General features: G+C 46.9%; 1 protein-coding gene across 6 annotated transcripts in view; it reads left to right on the top strand.

Moving 5' to 3' along the window:
• The window catches only part of LOC139388470 (dachshund homolog 2-like), a 282,435-nt gene extending 269,544 nt beyond the window's left edge, over positions 1 to 12,891 (top strand). For 2 of the 6 annotated variants that reach the window (XM_071135151.1, XM_071135147.1), the window contains one exon: positions 10,502 to 12,891. In XM_071135151.1, coding sequence (XP_070991252.1) covers positions 10,502 to 10,539 — 38 coding nt within the window. In that variant the 3' untranslated portion in view covers positions 10,540 to 12,891. The remainder of the gene's footprint in view (positions 1 to 10,501) is intronic. The other 4 variants (XM_071135145.1, XM_071135148.1, XM_071135150.1 and 1 more) reach the window with 2 other exon arrangements.
• The last annotated feature ends 1,341 nt before the right edge of the window (positions 12,892 to 14,232 follow it).

Here is a 14,232-nt window from a genome sequence, read left to right as displayed (position 1 = left end):
GCCCAATTGAGGAAGTCCATGTAACAACTGTTCAGTACACAGAGAATCACAATCCTTCGCCTTATAGAGGGCAGAGTAGAAATCCACTGCGCGTTGGCGCATCTCCCCGTCATCCGTGGTCACCTTCCCATCAGGGAGATCTGATAGTCTCTCTAACTTCAATATGAGACAGAGCAGTATACGGTTCACATCAAATCAAAGTTTATTTGTCACGTGCGCTGAATACAACAGGTGTAGACCTTACAGTGTGAAATGCTTACTTACAGGCTCTAACCAATAGTGCAAAAAAGGTATTAGGTGAAAAAACACTCGTATTTGGGCCTTCCCAACCTCCCACCATTGTCTCAAGGACTCAAAATTCCATTTCGTAACCCTCCAAATTCGTAACCCTCCAAAACAACAAACTTTTCACAAAACATGACATCATGTAACAACTTAACAATAAAATACCAATAAGGACAAGTGAATATCAACAGACACATTATGGTGATCATAAAATCACACAGGAGTAATATCACACCTTCCAACCCTACCACAATAGTGATCAGATACATACAACCTGTCTAACCTTCCAACCCTACTACAGTAGTGATCAGATACCTACAACCTGTCTAACCTTCCAACCCTACTACAGTAGTGATCAGATACATACAACCTGTCTAACCTTCCAACCCTACTACAGTAGTGATCAGATACATACAACCTGTCTAACCTTCCAACCCTACTACAGTAGTGATCAGATACATACAACCTGTCTAACCTTCCAACCCTACGACAGTAGTGATCAGATACATACAACCTGTCTAACCTTCCAACCCTACTACAGTAGTGATCAGATACATACAACCTGTCTAACCTCCCAACCCTACTACAGTAGTGATCAGATACATACAACCTGTCTAACCTTGCCTTTCTGACACCACCTTCATTAACTACTATAGTAGTGATCAGATACATACAACCTGTCTAACCTTGCTGCATTGACACCACCTTCATTAACTTTTAACCATGTGTACAGCCTAACCTTTGCATTCCTTACTCTCCACACATCAGAAAGCTCAAACTCAGTTAATTAATAGACCAGACAGGTGACCGCAGGTGAGGTTCTTCAGCAGTGCGGTCAACAGTAAAATCCACTGTACAGTTCCAGTCTCCCCCTAAAACCATACACCCCTCTTGGTCACACTGTCTTCAGGTTTCCTTTATTTGATCAAATACAACAATGCTCTCTGTACCCTCATTAGGAGCATAAACAGAAAACATATAAAAACATACCATCTGCCTCGACCAATAAAACCCGACCCTTGACCATCTCTGTTGTAGACACCACAGTCACCCCTAAGCCTGAGGAAAACAAAATTGCCACCCCAGCACTGAAAGTAAAACAAGTAGGGAAAAATAGGCGATCTAACTCCAGACAACACTCGCTCATACAATTCCCAGCATGCACCAAACACCACTCCAGAGAGAGAGAGAGAGAGAGAGAGGTCCACATTTCACCTGCAATGGCCAGTGATGAGCATCAAGCATGTTACAACAATGCAACAGGAGAATTGAGTTACATTATGAGACCATTTCCCAAAAGCCTTTAGTCCCTGTGTAACTGCTTAAAGGAAATCTATCCTCTTCCTGTGTTTTTTTCTAATGCTGTGAAGAACTTTCCTTCGACTAAACTTTTAAAAGAGAATCATCTCTGTAATATGGCATTCAAGCCTCATCGTGATTGGCTGATGAAATCTGAACTACCGTTATGAAAGCGTTCGTTACATCTATTCCCTTCCTACCTGTCAATGATTACATTCACTAGGTAACAATCCATCTGAATTACACCGGTGGTGCTTTTCAGCCTGGTACCCACCTCAATCCATCTGAATTACACCGGTGGTACTTTTCAGCCTGGTACCCACCTCAATCCATCTGAATTACACCGGTGGTACTTTTCAGCCTGGTACCCACCTCAATCCATCTGAATTACACCGGTGGTACTTTTCAGCCTGGTACCCACCTCAATCCATCTGAATTACACCGGTGGTACTTTTCAGCCTGGTACCCACCTCAATCCATCTGAATTACACCGGTGGTACTTTTCAGCCTGGTACCCACCTCAATCCATCTGAATTACACCGGTGGTACTTTTCAGCCTGGTACCCACCTCAATCCATCTGAATTACACCGGTGGTACTTTTCAGCCTGGTACCCACCTCAATCCATCTGAATTACACCGGTGGTACTTTTCAGCCTGGTACCCACCTCAATCCATCTGAATTACACCGGTGGTACTTTTCAGCCTGGTACCCACCTCAATCCATCTGAATTACACCGGTGGTACTTTTCAGCCTGGTACCCACCTCAATCCATCTGAATTACACCGGTGGTACTTTTCAGCCTGGTACCCACCTCAATCCATCTGAATTACACCGGTGGTACTTTTCAGCCTGGTACCCACCTCAATCCATCTGAATTACAGTGCTATTAAATTAAGCTCTGTTTCAACTGTGCCGGCTTGGAGCCTCATCATGCTAATGAGGTGTGTTTGTCCAGTCCCGGTCCACTACTAGACTGCCCAGTGCCTCATCACCACCATGCCCAGCAGAGGTGTCTGTCTGTGGGGATGCTGCGGCAGGACACGTGGGGCCTCTCCTGAAGCTCCTGGCTGTTTGGGGACTGGGAGTCGACTGACTCTCTCACAGGGGTTTAACAGCTCCAGTTAGGAGTATGTTGTCCGGCCCCTCCTCCCCCACAGCCCATCCATTACACTGAGAGGAATCTAATTACACCTCGCTTCACTCCCAAGTTGGACTTCACAGTTTTGCAAGCTTAGCACTGACAACTGATTTCATTAGGTTTGATTGTCCTTGCTGAGATCCCACTTCTGGGCCTAAAAGCTTTTTGCGCTTTCTCAGGTTCCTCTGTGTGTTGGTTTATTATGCCGACCTGTGTCTTTTTTATTAATCTATATGAGTGGAGGTAACAGAAACTGCTGAATACAAACGAAGGTGACATCATTTTACAAGCCGATTAAGAGACGAGAGGGAGAATAAAGAGAGAAGGAGGTGGGGTGAGGGTAAAGAGAGAGGGAGGGTGTAGAGAGAGGGAGGTGATGGTGAGAGAGAGGGAGGTGATGGTGAGAGAGAGAGGGAGGTAGGGTGAGAGAGAGGGAGGTGATGGTGAGAGAGAGAGGGAGGTGGGGTAAGAGAGAGAGGAAGGTGATGGTGAGAGAGAGGGTGGTGATGGTGAGAGAGAGGGGGAGGTGGTGTGAGAGAGAGGGAGGTGATGGTGAGAGAGAGCGGGAGGTGGGGTGAGAGAGAGGGAGGTGATGGTGAGAGAGAGGGAGGTGGGGTGAGAGAGAGGGAGGTGATGGTGAGAGAGAGGGAGGTGATGGTGAGAGAGAGGGAGGTGATGGTGAGAGAGAGCGGGGGGTGGGGTGAGAGAGAGGGAGGTGATGGTGAGAGAGAGGGAGGTGGGGTGAGAGAGAGGGAGGTAATGGTGAGAGAGAGGGAGGTGGGGTGAGCGAGAGGGAGGTGATGGTGAGAGGGATGGAGGTGATGGTGAGAGAGAGAGGGAGGTGGCGTGAGAGAGAGAGGGAGGTGGGGTGAGAGAGAGAAGGAGGTGATGGTGAGAGAGGGAGGTGGGGTGAGAGAGAGGGAGGTGGGGTGAGAGAGTAAAGAGAGAGGGAGGTGATGGTGAGAGAGAGGGAGGTGGGGTGAGAAAGAGGGAGGGAGGTGATGGTGAGAGAGGGAGGTGGGGTGAGAGAGAGGGGGGTGATGGTGAGAGAGAGGGAGGTGATGGTGATAGAGAGGGGAGGTGGGGTGAGAGAGAGGGAGGGAGGTGGGGTGAGAGAGAGGGAGGTGATGGTGAGAGTAAAGAGAGAGGGAGGTGAGAGTGAGAGACAGGGAGGTGGGTGAGAGAGAGGGAGGTGATGGTGAGAGAGAGAGGGAGGTGGGGTGAGAGAGAGGGAGGTGATGGTGAGAGAGCGAGGGAGGTGGGGTGAGAGAGAGGGAGGTGATGGTGAGAGAGAGGGAGGTGGGTTGAGAGAGAGGGAGGTGATGGTGAGAGAAAGGGAGATGGGGTGAGAGAGAGGGAGGTGATGGTGAGAGATCGGAGGTGGGGTGAGAGAGGGGGAGGTGATGGTGAGAGAGAGGGAGGTGGGGTGAGAGAGAGGGAGGTGATGGTGAGAGAAAGGGAGGTGGGGTGAGAGAGAGGGAGGTGATGGTGAGAGAGGGGAGGTGGGGTGAGAGAGAGGGAGGTGATGGTGAGAGAGAGGGAGGTGGGGTGAGAGAGAGGGAGGTGATGGTGAGAGAGAGGGAGGTGGGGTGAGAGAGAGAGGGAGGTGATGGTGAGAGAGACAGGGAGGTGGGGTGAGAGAGAGGGAGGTGATGGTGAGAGAGGGGGAGGTGGGGTGAGAGAGAGAGGGAGGTGATGGTGAAAGTAAAGAGAGAGGGAGGTGATGGTGAGAGAGAGAGAGAGAGAGAGGGAGGTGGGGTGAGAGAGGAAGAGAGAGGGAGGTGATGGTGGGAGACAGGGTGGTGGGGGTGAGAGGAAGCAAGAGGGAGATGATGGTGAGAGAGGGAGGTGATGGAGAGAGAGAGGGAGGTGAGGGTGTGAGAGAGGGAGGTGATGGTGGGAGACAGGGTGGTGGGGGTGAGAGGAAGCAAGAGGGAGATGATGGTGAGAGAGGGAGGTGATGGAGAGAGAGAGGGAGGTGAGGGTGTGAGAGAGGGAGGTGATGGTGAGAGAGAGGGAGGTGGGGTGAAAGAGAGAGGCGGGGGTGAGAGTAAAGATAGAGAGAGGTGAGAGAGGGAGGTGGGGTGAGAGAGGAGTTTGGGGGTGACACAGGGAGAGCAAAGTAATCAACGAGAAGGATCCAGAAAGGATAAATGAGGACCTCAACAACACTAACACACTCGTCTTCACTCTGGCACCTATCACAACCACCTGTTCATTAAACAACATTTCAGCATCTTCACCTACAGGAATCTACACCCAAATAACCAAAACTCTCCTAACCTGCTTTAGTTCAAAACAAACACTATACTTACATACACCAAATGAGACCCTTGGGTACCGTTCATTTCCAAGTTTGCAACTCACTAATTGGCAAAAAAGAGCGAGCATGAAATATCAAGGTGAATCTTTATGGCAGTCCCAGATCGGCTGCAATTAGGTCGTTTGCAGTCTATGCAGAAAAAAGAGGGCCAGAGGGCCAGAGCCGTGTTAAATATGGATGGAGCTGCTGAGGAGAGTTCCCAGAGGAGTTGCAACATACAGCCAATCTGCCAGCACACTACACGTTTCCACGTCACGCTGCACATTCTGAGAAGGTTAAACAAAGTAGATAGAACAGACGTAAACACAATGTCAGATGTTGTAATCCTGATTGTTGTCATCCTGACCGTTGTCATCCTGACCGTTGCCATCTTGACCGTTGTCATCCTGACCGTTGCCATCCTGACCGTTGTCATCCTGTCCGTTGTCATCCTGACCGTTGCCATCCTGACCGTTGCCATCCTGACCGTTGTCATTCTGTCCGTTGTCATCCTGACCGTTGTCATCCTGACCGTTGCCATCCTGACCGTTGCCATCCTGACCGTTGTCATCCTGTCCGTTGTCATCCTGACCGTTGTCACCTTGAACGTTGCCTCCTGACCGTTATCATCCTGACCGTTGCCATCCTGACCGTTGCCATCCTGACCGTTGCCATCCTGACCGTTGTCACCTTGACTGTTGCCATCCTGACCGTTGTCATTCTGTCCGTTGTCATCCTGACCGTTGTCATCCTGTCCGTTGCCATCCTAACCGTTGCCATCCTGACCGTTGTCATCCTGTCCGTTGCCATCCTGACCGTTGTCATCCTGTCCGTTGTCATCCTGACCGTTGCCATCCTGACCGTTGTCACCTTGAACGTTGCCTCCTGACCGTTATCATCCTGACCGTTGCCATCCTGACCGTTGCCATCCTGTCCGTTGCCATCCTGACCGTTGTCATCCTGTCCGTTGTCATCCTGACTGTTGTCATCCTGACCGTACATATTAACATATTAACGTTGGAATAAAATTTGAGAATCAAGGAGTGTTGCTCTTCTCGATCTCCAATCTGCCAGCACACTACACGTTTCCACGTCACGCTGCACATTCTGAGAAGGTTAAACAAAGTAGATAGAACAGACGTAAACACAATGTCAGATGTTGTAATCCTGATTGTTGTCATCCTGACCGTTGTCATCCTGACCGTTGCCATCTTGACCGTTGTCATCCTGTCCGTTGTCATCCTGACTGTTGTCATCCTGACCGTACATATTAACATATTAACGTTGGAATAAAATTTGAGAATCAAGGAGTGTTGCTCTTCTCGATCTCCAATCTGCCAGCACACTACACGTTTCCACGTCACGCTGCACATTCTGAGAAGGTTAAACAAAGTAGATAGAACAGACGTAAACACAATGTCAGATGTTGTAATCCTGATTGTTGTCATCCTGACCGTTGTCATCCTGACCGTTGCCATCTTGACCGTTGTCATCCTGACCGTTGCCATCCTGACCGTTGTCATCCTGTCCGTTGTCATCCTGACCGTTGCCATCCTGACCGTTGCCATCCTGACCGTTGTCATTCTGTCCGTTGTCATCCTGACCGTTGTCATCCTGACCGTTGCCATCCTGACCGTTGCCATCCTGACCGTTGTCATCCTGTCCGTTGTCATCCTGACCGTTGTCACCTTGAACGTTGCCTCCTGACCGTTATCATCCTGACCGTTGCCATCCTGACCGTTGCCATCCTGACCGTTGCCATCCTGACCGTTGTCACCTTGACTGTTGCCATCCTGACCGTTGTCATCCTGACCGTTGTCATCCTGTCCGTTGTCATCCTGACTGTTGTCATCCTGACCGTACATATTAACATATTAACGTTGGAATAAAATTTGAGAATCAAGGAGTGTTGCTCTTCTCGTCTTTCTACTCTGACAGTACAGACAGACAGTACAGACAGACAGTACTGACAGACAGACAGACAGACAGACAGACAGACAGACAGACAGACAGATAGTACAGATAGACAGTACAGACAGACAGTACAGACAGACAGTACTGACAGACAGACAGACAGACAGACAGACAGACAGACAGACAGACAGACAGACAGACAGACAGATAGTACAGATAGACAGTACAGACAGACAGACAGACAGACAGACAGACAGACAAACTTCAACTATGGCAGACAAAATTAGAAGAAAAAATTCAGAAATCTCAATGTAGGATTTTTAATGATTTTATTTGCAAATTATGGTGGAAAATAAGTATTTGGTCACCTACAAACAAGCAAGATTTCTGGCTCTCACAGACCTGTAACTTCTTCTTTAAGAGGCTCCTCTGTCCTCCACTCGTTACCTGTATTAATGGCACATGTTTGAACTTGTTATCAGTATAAAAGACACCTGTCCACAACCTCAAACAGTCACACTCCACACTCCACTATGGCCAAGACCAAAGAGCTGTCAAAAGACACCAGAAACAAAATTGTAGACCTGCACCAGGCTGGGAAGACTGAATCTGCAATAGGTAAGCAGCTTGGTTTGAAGAAATCAACTGTGGGAGCAATTATTAGGAAATGGAAGACATACAAGACCACTGATAATCTCCCTCGATCTGGGGCTCCATGCAAGATCTCACCCCGTTGGGTCAACATGATCACAAGAGCGGTGAGCAAAAATCCCAGAACCACACGGGGGGACCTAGTGAATGACCTGCAGAGAGCTGGGACCAAAGTAACAAAGCCTACCATCAGTAACATACTACGCCGCCAGGGACTCAAATCCTGAAGTGCCAGACGTGTCCCCCTGCTTAAGCCAGTACATGTCCAGGCCCGTCTAAAGTTTGCTAGAGAGCATGTGGATGATCCAGAAGAAGATTGGGAGAATGTCATATGGTCAGATGAAACCAAAATAGACATTTTTGGTAAAAACTCAACTCGTCGTGTTTGGAGGACAAAGAACACCATACCTACTGTGAAGCATGGGGGTGGAAACATCATGCTTTGGGGCTGTTTTTCTGCAAAGGGACCAGGACGACTGATCCGTGTAAAGGAAAGAATGAATGGGGCCATGTATCGTGAGATTTTGAGTGAAAACCTCCTTCCATCAGCAAGGGCATTGAAGATGAAACGTGGCTGGGTCTTTCAGCATGACAATGATCCCCAACACACCGCCCGGGCAACGAAGGAGTGGCTTCATAAGAAGCATTTCAAGGTCCTGGAGTGGCCTAGCCAGTCTCCAGATCTCAACCCCATAGAAAATCTTTGGAGGGAGTTGAAATTGCGTGTTGCCCAGCAACAGCCCCAAAACATCACTGCTCTAGAAGAGATCTGCATGGAGGAATGGGCCAAAATACCAGCAACAGTGTGTGAAAACCTTTTGAAGACTTACAGAAAACGTTTGACCTCTGTCATTGCCAACTTATTTCCCACAATCATTTGCAAATAAATTCATTAAAAATCCTACAATGTGATTTTCTGGATTTTTTTTCTCATTTTGTCTGTCATAGTTGAAGTGTACCTATGATGAAAATTACAGGCCTCTCTCATCTTTTTAAGTGGGAGAACTTGCACAATTGGTGGCTGACTAAATACTTTTTTGCCCCACTGTACATACAGACAGACAGACAGACAGACAGACAGACAGACAGACAGACAGACAGACAGACAGACAGACAGACAAACAGACAGACAGATAGTACAGACAGACAGACAGACAGACAGACAGACAGACAGACAGACAGACAGACAGACAGACAGACAGACAGACAGACAGTTCATCCCTCTCTCATTTTCTCTCTTTCTGGTCCTCATCCTCCAACACCACCGAACAGTGCTGTTTCACCCTATGTTATGTTTTCTTTTCCCAGTTCCCAGAACACATATGAAACATGCAGAACCACTCCTGCAAGATGAGCTACCGGTACTTCACTACCATGTAGAGACTAACACGCAGCTGCTGACTCCAGTCACAGTTATCCAGCTGTTTCCCTTTCAGCTGTCCCCTCCTGTTGACAACTAACACTAAATGATTAATCGCCCATATTATTCCTGACGCACATTTCATTAAAGGAGATAGATACTTAATCCATTGGTTGCTCTTGAACTTTTATTCTCATGCTCGTGGAAAACTTGAAAAATCACAAACTCAGTTTCACATCATTTGAAATATATACACCCTCTAGAGCGTAAACAACTTTATTTATATGCAGAAGAGATCCAAAATGTAATACTCATACTGACAACATCTTCAACAAGTATACATGGCAAATGTGTTTCTCAGGGTAAATCTTACTCCGTGGAAAAATACTAGGGAAATTTTCATTTTATGTCTGTTAGAGGTAGTAAGGATGGATGGATGACTTAATAGAGGTAGTACGGATGGATGGAGGACTTAGAGGTAGTACGGATGGATGGATGACTTAGAGGTAGTACGGATGGATGGATGACTTAATAGAGGTAGTACGGATGGATGGAGGACTTAGAGGTAGTACGGATGGATGGATAGAGGTAGTACGGATGGATGGATAGAGGTAGTACGGATGGATGGAGGACTTAGAGGTAGTACGGATGGATGGATGACTTAATAGAGGTAGTACGGATGGATGGATGACTTAGAGGTAGTACGGATGGATGGAGGACTTAATAGAGGTAGTACGGATGGATGGAGGACTTAGAGGTAGTACGGATGGATGGATGACTTAGAGGTAGTACGGATGGATGGATGACTTAATAGAGGTAGTACGGATGGATGGATGACTTAGAGGTAGTACGGATGGATGGAGGACTTAATAGAGGTAGTACGGATGGATGGAGGACTTAATAGAGGTAGTACGGATGGATGGAGGACTTAGAGGTAGTACGGATGGATGGATGGATGACTTAATAGAGGTAGTACGGATGGATGGATGACTTAGAGGTAGTACGGATGGATGGAGGACTTAATAGAGGTAGTACGGATGGATGGAGGACTTAGAGGTAGTACGGATGGATGGATGACTTAGAGGTAGTACGGATGGATGGATGACTTAATAGAGGTAGTACGGATGGATGGATGACTTAGAGGTAGTACGGATGGATGGAGGACTTAATAGAGGTAGTACGGATGGATGGAGGACTTAATAGAGGTAGTACGGATGGATGGAGGACTTAGAGGTAGTACGGATGGATGGATGACTTAGAGGTAGTACGGATGGATGGAGGACTTAATAGAGGTAGTACGGATGGATGGAGGACTTAGAGGTAGTACGGATGGATGGAGGACTTAATAGAGGTAGTACGGATGGATGGATGACTTAATAGAGGTAGTACGGATGGATGGATGACTTAGAGGTAGTACGGATGGATGGATGACTTAGAGGTAGTACGGATGGATGGAGGACTTAATAGAGGTAGTACGGATGGATGGATGACTTAATAGAGGTAGTACGGATGGATGGCTTGATTAACTGATGTTTCTGTTTCCCTAACAGAGAACAGACCCTACACCAAGCCTCCCATCGTGTACTGAAAGAACTCCAGCTCCTCCAGACCTGACCCAGGGCTGCCGCTGCTGGCTACGCCAGAGACAGAGCCCTTGGCTGGAAGAGAACGAGCGGAGAAGAGGGGCGACTGAAGGGAGGAATGGATCTCCTGAAACTCATGTACAGGACTGCAGAGAGGGTGTGGTGGGGTGAGAGGTAACACTGGAGTAGCTCTTTTTGCTGCCCCATCATCTCACTCCAGCTACTTGTAAAATCCCTCTATTTCACTTGTTTGAGAAAAAAAGAGTAAGGACCAGTGAAAATAAAATGTGGATTTTTCTCTACTCCCTGTGAAGCACATACTATCCTCCTTCCCTATCCTCCTTCCTTATCCTATTTCTCTCCAAGATGATTGCCTCTCATTATTATTATTGTTATTAATTATTAGTATTATTATTGTTGTTAGTTGTTGATTCCTCAAATGCCTCAATATGTCCCAATAGCACAAGTCTTGCAGCGCATATATAGGATAATTTCTTCTTAAAGCTTGAAAATCTGAAGGAGGATATGAAATGTAACATTCAAGACAAAATGTGCTTCTCTTCTTATATCACCTCTTCTTCATCAAGTAAAAGAGACTGAAACCGTTTTTGAATTTCAATGCTTTTTCTCTTTTGTCCTCTTTTTTTCTGAAAAATGTCACTGCTTCGTGTTGACTTGGGAATGTGTCCTCTCCCTGAACTGAATGTGTCCTCTTCCTGAACTGAATGTGGCCTCTCCCTGAACTGAATGGGTCCTCTCCCTGAATTGAATGTGTCCTCTCCCTTGACTGAATGTGGCTTCTCCCTGAACTGAATGTGTCCACTCCCTGAAGTGAATGTGTCCTCTCCCTGAACTGAATGTGTCCTCTCCCTGAACTGAATGTGTCCTCTCCCTGAACTGAATGGGTCCTCTCGCTGAACTGAATGTGTCCTCGCCCTGAACTGAATGGGTCCTCTCCCTGAACTGAATGTGTCCTCTCCCTGAACTGAATGTGTCCTCTCCCTGAACTGAATGTGCCCTCTCCCTGAACTGAATGTGTCCTCTCCCTGAACTGAATGTGTCCTCTCCCTGAACGGAATGTGTCCTCTCCCTTGACTGAATGTGTCCTCTCCCTGAACTGAATGTGTCCTCTCCCTGAATTGAATGTGTCCTCTCCCTTGACTGAATGTGTCCTCTTCCTTGACTGAATGTGGCCTCTCCCTGAACTGAATGTGTTCTCTCCGTGAACTGAATGTGTCCTCTCCCTGAACTGAATGGGTCCTCTCCCTGAATTGAATGTGTCCTCTCCCTTGACTGAATGTGGCCTTTCCCTGAACTGAATGTGTCCTCTCCCTGAACTGAATGTGTCCTCTCCCTGAACTGAATGGGTTCTCTCGCTGAACTGAATGGGTCCTGTCCCTGAACTGAATGTGTCCTCTCCCTGAACTGAATGTGTCCTCTTCATGAACTGAATGTGTCCTGTCCCTGAACTGAATGTGTCCTCTCCCTGAACTGAATGTGTCCTGTCCCTGAACTGAATGTGTCCTCTCCCTGAACTGAATGTCTCCTCTCCCTGAACTGAATATGTCCTCTCCCTGAACTGAATGTGTCCTGTCCCTGAACTGAATGTGTCCTCTCCCTGAACTGAATGTGTCCTCTTCCTGAACTGAATGTGTCCTGTCCCTGAACTGAATGTGTCCTCTCCCTGAACTGAATGTGGCCTCTCCCTGAACTGAAGGTGTCCTCTCCCTGAACTGAAGGTGTCCTCTCCCTGAACTGAATGTGCCCTGTTCCTGAACTGAAGGTGTCCTGTCCCTGAACTGTGTTGTTTGTGTGTGTTTACTGAAAGCTCAGTCTGGATACAAAAAAAATAGACATTGAGGCGTATCCTAGATACCTTTCTCCACTAATGGTTTCTCTGTTTCTCAGTTCAAATGTTATATTGCTGTTTAAAAGACAGTATTCCAGTAACCCCTGTTCTGTCCCCCCTCCCCTTTGTTTTTAAAGACATGTAAAAATGCTTTAGCATTGGCTATTCTGACGTCGTAATTAAGTGGAAACATTTGTTGTCAAGAAAAAAAACCTAAGTAAAATGAAATACCCCAATGCATATCCGATGCAAGCATGCCTGTAGATACAACACTGGTGGGAAAAAAACATGCCAATTCAAATATATTTTTTACAATTTGGGGATTTTAATTATTACCATGATCACAACCAGGCAGCTATTTAAAATTGTTGACCTTGTTTTAATGATGATATCACATCACAGCCGTGCACAAAACACACACAATGACAAACATACTTCTGGAAATCTTGCTAGATTTTTTTTTTTTGGTTGTTGTTTGGTTTTGTAGTAATAAAGATCTAGATTCAGATGTTTTGTTGCAGTCTTCTGTGCCCTCTGGTTTACAACTTCTTGTGGTTCTCAGTTGTGCATCTGTCTGAGGTAGCAAATGCATACACAGAAACTATTCTCCCTGTGTGAGTGAGTGTGGCACTAACGCGTGTTCCTATAGTGCAGGGTAGAGGCCACAAAAAAATGTAACTCATCATGAGGGGCCACAGTGGCTCGTGGGTCTGTGTACCCACATCTATGTGCCCCCTGCAACTGTACCCATTTTGCCATGGGGTGGAGACAAATGTTTGCAGTTTTTAATATGATATCTGATGATCAATGGGGTCAACCCGGTCAGTAATTTGACCATGCTTACTAAAAGTTTAGATAGCTGGCCGCTAGACTAAGTTACCAATGTAAAAAAAAATGTTAGCTGACATTGCTAGTTGAGTGACTGTCAGTGTCTGACATAAGAGAAGAACTGCTAATGTACACACAGACTTGCGTGGCTGTTGTCTTGTGCGGACGGTCCGCACTACCCTCTGTAGCGCCTTGCGGTCGGAAGTCAAGCAGTTGCCATAACAAGCTGTGCTGCAGCCAGTTAAGATGCTCTCAGTGGAGCAGCTGTAGAACTTTTTGAGGATCTGAGGGCCCATGACGAATCTTTTCAGCCTCCTGAGATGGAAGAGGCGTTGTCGTGGCCTCTTTACGACTGTGTTGGTGTGTTTTGGACCATGGTAGATCCTCAGTGATGTGGATAGGATGAACTTTAAGGTCCCAAGGCGATTATTGTCTTAGACACACAGTACTGCTGTATACAAAATAGACACATTACACACTCAGCATAGTACATACACTGAGTACTCCAAACATTAAGAACACCTTCCTGATATTGAGATGCACCCCCCTTCTTCTGCCCTCAGAACAGCCTCAATTAGTTGGGGCATGGATTACAATGTGTCGAAAGCGTTCCACAGGGATGCTGGCCCATGTTGACTACAATGCTTCCCACAGTTGTGTCAAGTTGGCTGGATGTCCTTTGGGTGGTGGACCATCCTTGATACACACAGGAAACTGTTGAGCATGAAAAACCTTAACAGAAACCGGTGCACCTGGCACCTACTGCCATACCCCGTTCAAAGGCGCTTAAATCTTTTGTCTTGCCCATTCACCCTCTGAATGGCACACATACACACTCCATGTCTCCATTGTCCCAAGGCGTATAAATCCTTCTCTAACCTGTCTCCTCCCCTTCATCTACACTGATTTGAAGTGGATTTAACAAGTGAAATCAATAAGGGATCATAGCTTTCACCTGGTCAGTCTATGTCATGGAAAGAGCATGTTTCAATGCTTTTTAATCTCAGTGTACATTGCACAT

The sequence above is a fragment of the Oncorhynchus clarkii genome, chromosome 29, assembly GCF_045791955.1.
Source record: "Oncorhynchus clarkii lewisi isolate Uvic-CL-2024 chromosome 29, UVic_Ocla_1.0, whole genome shotgun sequence".
Taxonomy (NCBI): Eukaryota; Metazoa; Chordata; class Actinopteri; order Salmoniformes; family Salmonidae; genus Oncorhynchus; species Oncorhynchus clarkii.
The sequence above is the reverse complement of the archived record's forward strand: the minus strand, read 5'-3'. Positions and strand labels throughout refer to the sequence as shown.